General features: G+C 42.2%; 1 protein-coding gene across 2 annotated transcripts in view; it reads right to left on the minus strand.

Moving 5' to 3' along the window:
* LOC122553898 (tau-tubulin kinase 2-like) overlaps positions 1-9,756 on the minus strand; it is a 308,413-nt gene that overhangs the window by 103,599 nt on the left and 195,058 nt on the right. For both annotated transcript variants that reach the window (XM_043698390.1, XM_043698389.1), the window contains exon 10: positions 995-1,152. In XM_043698390.1, the coding sequence (XP_043554325.1) occupies positions 995-1,152 (158 nt within the window). The remainder of the gene's footprint in view (positions 1-994; positions 1,153-9,756) is intronic.

Here is a 9,756-nt window from a genome sequence, read left to right on the forward strand (position 1 = left end):
CTTTAATGCCTAACTCAAAACTACTAAGCTTCTAAACTTACTTGGAAGATAAACACAGAATGTGGTACTAAAATTAGAGTGGCCATCTGATTTTTCAGGCAAGACTTTTTGTCCTCTTTACAGAATTTTATTTTGTATGTGTGTGGCTTCAGACATACACCATTAACATTATTATTTCAAAAACAAGTTAGGACATACACTTTTTCTCAGTAAACTGAATAGTGGGCTGTGGGATGGAAATCAACTGTATCACATACACGTGGGTCAGTTACAAATGATGTCTGATCAATTGATTCTATAATAAATAATTTATTGTTGTGTCTTTGGCCCATAGCTTATTATGCAAAGTTTGTTTAGGATACCTGCTTCAGATTTTGCCCAATAATCTCTGATAGGCTCAAGTTCACAGTTTCCAGTTTTGGAATTTGCACTTAATTTAATGAACATTGACATAATCTCACCCACATATTGGGAAAATGAAGCAAGAACATGGTCTTACAAAAGTGTTACTGATTACGGAGCTTGTAGAAATATGGAACAATTTAAAATTCTGTGGACAGATTTAATCTTTATTCTTTTCTGAATATTTATATTCTGAATATGCTTTCAGAAGATTTTACTATTGCTGGGCAAATTGACTTCAACTGTAAAAGACTGATTTGAGAGAGATACAAGACCAACTTTCACAGTAAATAGGACAAGTGGTATAGATCTCATATGGTATCTTATGTGACAGTCCTCTCTGCAGCTATGCCAAATATCAGTTGGCAACTGCATCCCAAGTATTAGATCAATTCTAGATCTTTGATGAGCAGGTATTGCTGCAATTAACACACAGTGGTGAACCAGTTTGTTCTACAGGGCTGTGATCCACAAAAAAATCTTTGAGCACTGTTTAAATTACTAAACAATGCTTAGTTGGGAGCACTGTTAAATTGTGAGAAATATTCCTTCAACAGATTCAAATTCTCCAATTCAGTGGTATCCTACTCACCCAAGAGCAGCAGGTGTCTGCCGCGTATGTAGCTGAGGAGTGGTAGATGTGGTTATCATGGTAAGAGATCCATCCGTCCCAGTTTTCTCCCAGTCAAAGGGGTCGCTGTCAACAACCCCATGTGCTTTAATGCTGCTGTCAAATACAGACATCAACAACTGCAGGATAAAGGGACAAAAGCAGATCAGAATTAACTAAGTTAAAAGAGTAAAATAATGGGTCAGATACAGGGGCTCTGGGATAGTAACAGAGAAAATAATAAGTGGCAGTGATGAGAAGCAAGGATCTTAACTTAAGTTTCAGAACTCCTTGCAGTAAAGCTCAAGAGAATTTTGGTCTTTCCAAAGTGAGAATCCCACTGGGAAATCAGTGTTAATGGTAACGTAGAATTTCAGCTTTGCTGAAACCAAGATGACCAACATGTGGCACTTTGAAGGATCATAAATGAACCATAAGTTTACTGAATAGATGTAAATGGTCAACAACAAATAGTCTATATTGCCTCTGAAGAGTTTACAGACATGGTTTTGAATTCAGCCATATTTTCAAATACTACAAAAAGAATCTGTAAACTTACCAAACCCTTAACTACAAAATCAAAACAACCCAGATAGATTTAAAACTACTGATAACTGGGAAGAAAACAGTGAAAGGGGTTTGTTGAATTTTGGTTTACATCCTTCTATAGCACTGTATCACATTCAATATTTCACAGGCATACTTTATTTGGATGCGAGTGCAAGTTATTTTGTGAAACAGATCCTCCCAGCTATGGAGGAGCAGACATTTACTTATAAGCTTTATCATCACACCACTGCAGTAACAAAGCATAATTTTGAAAATATCTTAATTATTGCTAATAAGTCAATTCTGTTACATAGCAGGGTTTTGACAAACTGGTTAAGTTGTAAGAGCTTGGCCAGTCATGCTAAGCTGTGGAAAAATCATGGTTTTTTTTGGATATTGCCACCTTGAAGATTGTCCATCATTTTATCACTCCATAACCTGCCTCCTGTAAAGACAGAGGATCTGTGCAACAGCCTAATTCTTTTCCATGATTTTAAAGATAAGTCTTCATAAAACCACGCAGTGGCCAAATAAAAATGAAATTTCTGCACCAGGTGTACAGGGTGCAGTTAGCAGAATTATTCAGATGCTACAAAAAAGATAGATTAACTTATCTTCTTAATCAGTTAGGTGCCCTAGACTTTCAGTGAGAAACAGTCCAAAACAAGGGGGCAGAAGAACAGAGCGATAAAAAGACAGGACTGCAAGAGTGAACAGGTAGGAGCATGAGGGAGAGCGGCAGCGTTTTTTGGCAAACCTGCAAACTGAGTAAAGTGGGCTCTTTTTCATTACATGTTTTACTCAGATCTTCTCTTGATTAAAACTTAAAAACATAAACATAAAGGATGGAACAGTGTTTTGAAGAGCAGTAAAACTGTGCTATTTTCCGGATCTATAGATCGTTAAAATGCAAAGATAGCCTTTAATAGAGTGATGTGCTCTTCTTGTCAGATGTGAGAGATTAGGGAGCGATTCCATGTTACTGATGATTATATCTGCAGTAAGTGTGCTTGCATGTGAATCCCATCAGATTGCATGAACCGGTTGGAGCGGCAGTTCGAGACAATGAGGAATATACAGGAACTAGGGGGTGTGATGGATGGCAGTTATTGGAAAGGAGAAAACCACAGATACAGTCAGGTAGATGAGTTAGCTCTGGGAAAGGTAGGAAGGGGAGGCAGGTATTGCTGGAATCCCCTGTGGCTCCACTCATCTCAAACAACAATGCTGTTTTGGAAAATGTAGGGGGTGATGGACTCTCAGGGGAATGCAGCATGAACAGCCAAGTTTCTGGTACTGACGCTGGCTCTCATGTAACGAGAGGTACATCAGGTACCAAGCGATTGATTGCGATAAGGGACTGTCCAGTCAGAGGCAGAGGCAGAGGCACAGACAGACCTTTCTGAGGCAGAAAGTGTGAAATCAGAATGGTGTGCTGCCTCCCTATTGCCAGCATCAAGGATATCCAGAGTATTGAGTACAGGAGTTGGGAGGGCATGTTGCGGCTGTACAGTACACTGGTTAGGCCACCGTTGGAATATTGCGTGCAATTCTGGTCTCCTTTCTATCGGAAAGATATTATGAAACTTGAAAGGGTTCAGAAAAGATTTACAAGGATGTTGCCAGGGTTGGAGGATCTGAGCTACAGGGAGAGGCTGAACAGGCTGGGGCTCTTTTCCCTGGAGCGTCGGAGGCTGAGGGGTGACCTTATAGAGGTTTACAAAATTATGAGAGGCATGGATAGGATAAATAGGCAAAGCCTTTTCCCTGGGGCAACTTTTTCATGCAGAGGGTGGTACGTGTATGGAATGAGCTGCCAGAGGATGTGGAGGAGGCTGGTAACATTTAAGAGGCATTTGGATGGGTATATGAATAGGAAGGGTTTGGAGTGATATGGGTCGGGTGCTGGCAGGTGGGACTAGATTGGGTTGGGATATCTGGTCAGCATGGACAGGTTGGACCGAAGGGTCTGTTTCCATGCTGTACATCTCTATGACTCTAAGTATACTCCTACTGCCTTTATACTCTAAGGATTCACTTGATCTCTGCTGTCTATACCTGACATATGCTTCCTTCGTTTTAACCAGAACCTCAATTTCTCTAGTCATCCAGCATTCCTTACACCCACCAGCCTTTCCTTTCACCCTAACAGGAACATAGTGTCTCTGGACTCTCATCAGCTAAATTTTGAAGGCTTCCCATTTTCCAGCCGTCTCTTTACGCACTATATCCATCCCCCCAATCAATGTTTGTAAGTTCTTGCCTATCATCATCAAAACTGGTCTTCCTCCAATTTAGAACTTGAACTTTTAGATCCTGTCTATCCTTTACCATCACTATTTTAAAACTAATAGAATTATGGTTGCTGACCCCAAAGTGCTCCCCCAATGACACCTCAGTCACCTGCCCTGCGTTATTTCCCAAAAATAGGTCAAGATTTGCACCTTCTCTAGGAGGTACATCCACATATTGAATCAGAAAATTTTCTTGTACACACTTAACAAATTCCTCTCTATCTGAACCCTTAACACCATGGCAATCCTAGTCTATGTTGGACTATTTAGTGTCATGCGCAAATTTACTAACCCATCCTTCTACGTCCTCATCCAGGTCATTTATAAAAATGACAAACAGCAGTGGCCACAGAACAGATCCTTGCACTACAACACTGGTAACTGAACTCCAGGATGAACATTTCCCATCAACAACTACCCTCTGTCTTCTTTCAGCTAGCCAATTTCTGATCCAAACAGCTAAATCACCCTCAATCCCATGCCTCCGTATTTTGTGCAATAGCCTACTGTGGGGAACCTAATCAAACGCCTTACTGAAATCCATATACACCACATCAACTGCTTTACCCTCATCCACCTGTTTGGTCACCTTCTCAAATAACTCAACAGATTTGTGTGGCACGACCTATCTTTCACAAAACAGTGTTGACTATCCCTAATCAACTTATTCCTTTCTAGATTATTATAAATCCTATCATCCTTTCCAATACTTTACCCACCACTGAAGCAAGGCACACTGGTCTATAATTACCAGAGTTGTCTCTACTCCCTTCTTGAACAAGGGAACAACATTTGCTATCCTCCAGTGTTCTGGCACTATTCCTTAGACAATGATGACAAAGATCAAAGCCAAAGGCTCTGCAATCTGCTCCCTGGCTTCTCAGAGAATCCTAGGATAAATCCCATCCAGCCCAGGGGACTTATCTACTTTCACACTTTCCAGAATTGTTAACACCTCCTCCTCATGAATCTCATCTGGTCTAATAGCCTGTATCTTAGCATTCTCCTCAACAACATTATCTTTTTCCAGTGTGAATACAGATAAAAAAAATTCATTTCGTGCCTCTTCAATCACTTGGGACTCTATACACAACTTCCCATTACTGTCCTTGACAGACCCTAATCTTACCCTAGTCCTTCTTTTATTCCTGACATAGCTATGGAAAGCTTTAGGTTTTCCTTGATCCTATCGGCCAAAGACTTCACATGTCTTCTCCTGGCTCTTCTTAGCTCTCTCTTTAGGTCTTTCCAAGCTAACTTGTAATTTGTAACGCTCAAGCGCCCTAACTGAGCCTTCATGTCTCATCCTAACATAAGCCTCCTTCTTCCTCTTGACGAGAGATTCAACTTTTTTAGTAAACCATGGCTCTCTTGCTCAACCACTTCCTGCCTGACAGATACTTAGTTATCAAGGACATGCAGTAGCTACTCCTTGAAGAAACTCCATATTTCAATTGCGCCCATCCCCTGAAGTTTCCTTTCCCTTCCGATGCATTCTAAATCTTGCCTAATCGCATCACAATTTCCTTTCCCGCAGCTATAACTCTTGCCCCAAGGTATATACTTTCCATTGTTAAAGTAAACACAACCGAATTGTGGTCACCATCACCAAAGTGCTCAACTACTTCCAAATCTAACACCTGGCCCGGTTCATTACCAGTACCAAATCCAAAGTGGCCTCGCCTCCTGTTGGCCTGTCTACATACTGTGTCAGGAAACCCTCCTGCACATTTGGATAAAAACTGACCCAGATAAAGTACTCAAATGATAGCCTCTCCAGTCAATATTTGGAAAGTTAAAGTAGTGCATGACAACTATCCTGTTATTGTCACTCCTATCCAGAATCATCTTTGCAATCCTTTCCTCTACATCTCTGGAACTTTTCAGAGGCATATAAAAATCTTTCCTTTCCTGTTTCTAATCTTAGCCTATACCACATCAGTAGATGAGTCCTCATCAGACATCCTTATTGCCACTGTAATACTGTCCTTGACTAACAATACCACACCTTCCCCTCTTTTACCACCTTCCCTGCTCTTATTGAAACAGTGAAATCCCAGAACTTGCAACAACCATTCTTGTCCCTGCTCTATCCATGTCTCCAAAATGACCACCACATCAAAGTCCCAGGTACCAATCCATGCTGCAAGTTCACCCACCTTATCCTGGATGCTCCTGGCATTGAATTAGACACATTTCAAACCACATTCCTGCTGCTGCTACACTCTGCGATCTTGAAACTTTATTTATGACCTCACTACTCAACCTCCTGGACACAGGAGCTATAATTCATGTTCCCATGCCCCTGCTGAATTAGTGGTTCAGGTGTAGACCATCTTGTTTGTAGGGATCCCACCTACCCCAGAATGAGTCCTATTATCCAGGTATCTGAATCCCTCCTTCCTGCACCATACATGAAGCCACATGCTCAACTGCTCTCTCTCCCTATTCCTCACCTCGCTAGCACGTGGCATGGGTAACAAACTAGAGATAACAATTCTTTGTTCTAGATCTAAACTTCTACCAGAGCACCTTGAATTACTGCCTTACATCTCCATCCCTTTTCCTACGTACGTCGTCAGTGCCGTCGTTTGCTGGGCCCTGTGCTGAGATATTTGGATCACTGATAGTCACAGGTTAGGTGCCAGAAGACTGGAAGTTGGCTATGTGGTGTCACTATTTAAGAAAGGTGGTAAGGAAAAGCCAGGGAACTATAGACCAGTGAGCCTGACGTCAGTGGTGAACAAGTTGTTGAATGGAATCCAAGGGATAGGATTTACATGTATTTGGAAAGGCAAGGACTGGATTGGTCTAGTCAACATGGCTTTGTGCATGGGTAATCATGTCTCAAACTTGAGTTTTTTGGAGTAGTAAAGAAGTGGGTTGATGAGGGCAGAGTGGTGGACGTGATCCACATGGATTTCAGTAAGGCTTTCAACAAGATTCCTCATGGTAGATTGAGTGGCAAGTTAGATCACACTGAAAACAGGGAGAACTAGTCATTTGGATACAGAACTGGCTCAAAGGTTGAAGACAGAGGGTGGTGGTGGAGGGTTGCTTTTCAGACTGGAAATCTGTGACCAATGGTGTACCACAAGGATTGGTGCTGGGTCTGCTATTCGGATTATCCGGCAAGATCGCAAGGTCCTGATGCTTGGCTAAACTATGTTATCCAGCATTCGAAATACTGAACAAAATACTCTCTGCTCATGTCCTTCGGATATTCGAGGTTCCACTGTAGTCAGTAAGTTGCAGATGACACTAAAATTTGAGGTGTAGTGGACAGCAACGAAGGTTACCTCAGAGTACAATGGGACCTTGATCAGACGGGCTAATGGACCAAGGAATGGCAGATGGAGTTTAATTTAGATAAATGTGAGGTGCTGCATTTTGGAAAGGCAAATCAGGGCATATACACTTAATGGTAAAGACTTGGGGAGTACTGCTAAATAAAGAGACCTTGGAGTGCAGGTTCAGAGTTCCTTGAAAGTGAAATTGCAGGTAGATTGGATAGTGAAGATGACATTTGGTATGCTTTCCTTTATTGGTCAGAGCACTGAGTATAGGAGTTGAGAGGTCTTGTTGCTGGATAGGACATTGTTAGGCCACTTTTGGAATATTGCATGCAATTCTGGTCTCCCTCCTACTGGAAGGACATTGCAAAACTTGATTTACAAGGATGTTGCCAGGGTTTGAGCTATTGGGAGAGGCTAAATAGGCTGGCATATTGGACGCTGAGGGGTGATCTTATAGAGGTTTATAAAATCATGAGTGGCAGGGATAGACTAAGTAGACAAGGTGTTTTCCTCTCATTGATAGACTAAGTAGACAAGGTGTTTTCCTCTCATTCCCCCAAAATTTGAGGGAATATGTTTAGAGTGAGAGGGGAAAGATGTAAAAGGATCTAAGGAGCAACTTTTCAACACAGAGGGTGGTGCATGAAAAGAATGACCTGCCAGAGGAGTGGAGGTGGCTGGTACAATTGCAACATTTAAAAGGCATCTGGATGGGTAAATGAACTGGAAGGATTTAGAGGGATATGGGCCAAGTGCTGGCAAATGGGACTAGATTAGTTAAGGATATCTGGTCGACATGGACAAGTTGGACCGAGAGGTCAGTTTCCATGTTGCACACCTCTGTGACTATGAATGAGTAGATTTGTTTAGAGGTACTTGAGTAATCTTAGGAGGATGTTCCTAGTTCAACCTAGCAAACCTTAGCATTGAAACAGCCTGCAAAACTAAATTCAAAAGGGATAGAGTAACTAGTAATGGCCTGAAAGACCCAATTCTTTTTTAGGCTCACATTTTGTTCATTCTAGAGTAGGGAATCTAAGTGAGAATCGAAAGATTGTAATTAGAATACAGTTTGACCAATACTTATATCAATCTGCAACAGAAAACGGACAAATACATGTCTTACGCTATTTGAAAAGCAAAAGGTGCAGCCACATCTCCCTACCTAATGATCCTCATAAACACACTATCACAATTGATAGAAGACAGAAAAGTTTCAGATACAGTTAGGTAGATGGGTTAACTCTCGGAAAGCTAGGGGAGAGAGGCACATGGTGGTGGAGTCTCCCGTGCCTGTCCCCATCTGAAACAAGTGCGCTGTTTTGGAAAATGTAGGGAGTGATGGACTCTCAGGGGAATGTAGCACGAACAGCCAAATTTCTGGCACTGAGAATAGTCCCAATATAATGAGGGGTACATCAGGTTCCAAGCGACCGATTGCGATAGGGGACTCTCTAGTCAGAGGTACAGACAGACATTTCTGCAGCCGGCAGCAAATGGTGTGATGCCTCCTTGGTGCCAGGATCAAGGATATCTCCAAGAAAGTGCAGAATGTTTTCAAAGGGTAGAGGGATCAGCAGGAGGTTGTTGTACACATTGGAACTAATTATATAGGAAAGGAAAAGGATGAGATTCTGAAGGGACAATACAGACAGTTAGGCAGAAATTTAAAAAGGAGATCCTTGAGAGAGCAATATCTGGATTATTCCCAGTGCCACGAGGATAGGAATAGGAGGATAGAGCAGATGAACGCCTGGCTGAAGAGCTAGTGCAGGGGAGAAGGATTCACATTTTTAGACCATTGTAATCTCTTCTGAGGTAGACGTGACCTGTACAAGGAGGACAGAGTGCACCTGAATTGGAAGCTACTAATACACGGGCAGGGAGATTTGCTAGAGCTGCTAGGGAGGATTTAAAATAGTGGGGGGAAGAGAATGGGACCCAGTGAGATATTGATGAAAGAGATCAATCTGAGACTGCACCGTTGGGAAAAGGAGTGAGTCAAACAGTCAGGGCAGGCAGGAACAAAGCAGAGAACAAGGTAGAACTGATAAATTAAACTGCATTTATTTCAACGCAAGAGGCCCAGAAGGGAAAGTGGTTGAATTCAGGGCATAGTTAGCAACATGAGACTAGGATATCATAGCAATTACAGAAACATGGCTCAGGGATGGACAGGACTGGTAGCTTAATGTTCCAGGATACAAATACTACTGGAAGAACAGAAAGGGTGGGTGGGGGGAAAGGGAGAACAGAGGAGGGGTGTGTGGCATTTTTGATAAGGGGTAGCTTACGGCTATACTTCAGGAGAATATGCCTGGGATTATATTCAGGGAAGTTATTTGGGTGGAACCGAAAAGTTAGAAAGGGATGATCACCTTATTGGGATTAGAACATAGAACATAGAACATAGAAGAATACAGCGCAGTACAGGCCCTTCGGCCCTCGATGTTGCGCCGATCCAAGCCCACCTAACCTACACTAGCCCACTATCCTCCATATGCCTATCCAATGCCCGCTTAAATGCCCATAATGAGGGAGAGTCCACCACTGCTACTGGCAGGGCATTACATGAACTCACGACTCACTGAGTAAAGAACCTACC

Source organism: Chiloscyllium plagiosum, chromosome 10 (assembly GCF_004010195.1).
Source record: "Chiloscyllium plagiosum isolate BGI_BamShark_2017 chromosome 10, ASM401019v2, whole genome shotgun sequence".
Classification (NCBI taxonomy): Eukaryota; Metazoa; Chordata; class Chondrichthyes; order Orectolobiformes; family Hemiscylliidae; genus Chiloscyllium; species Chiloscyllium plagiosum.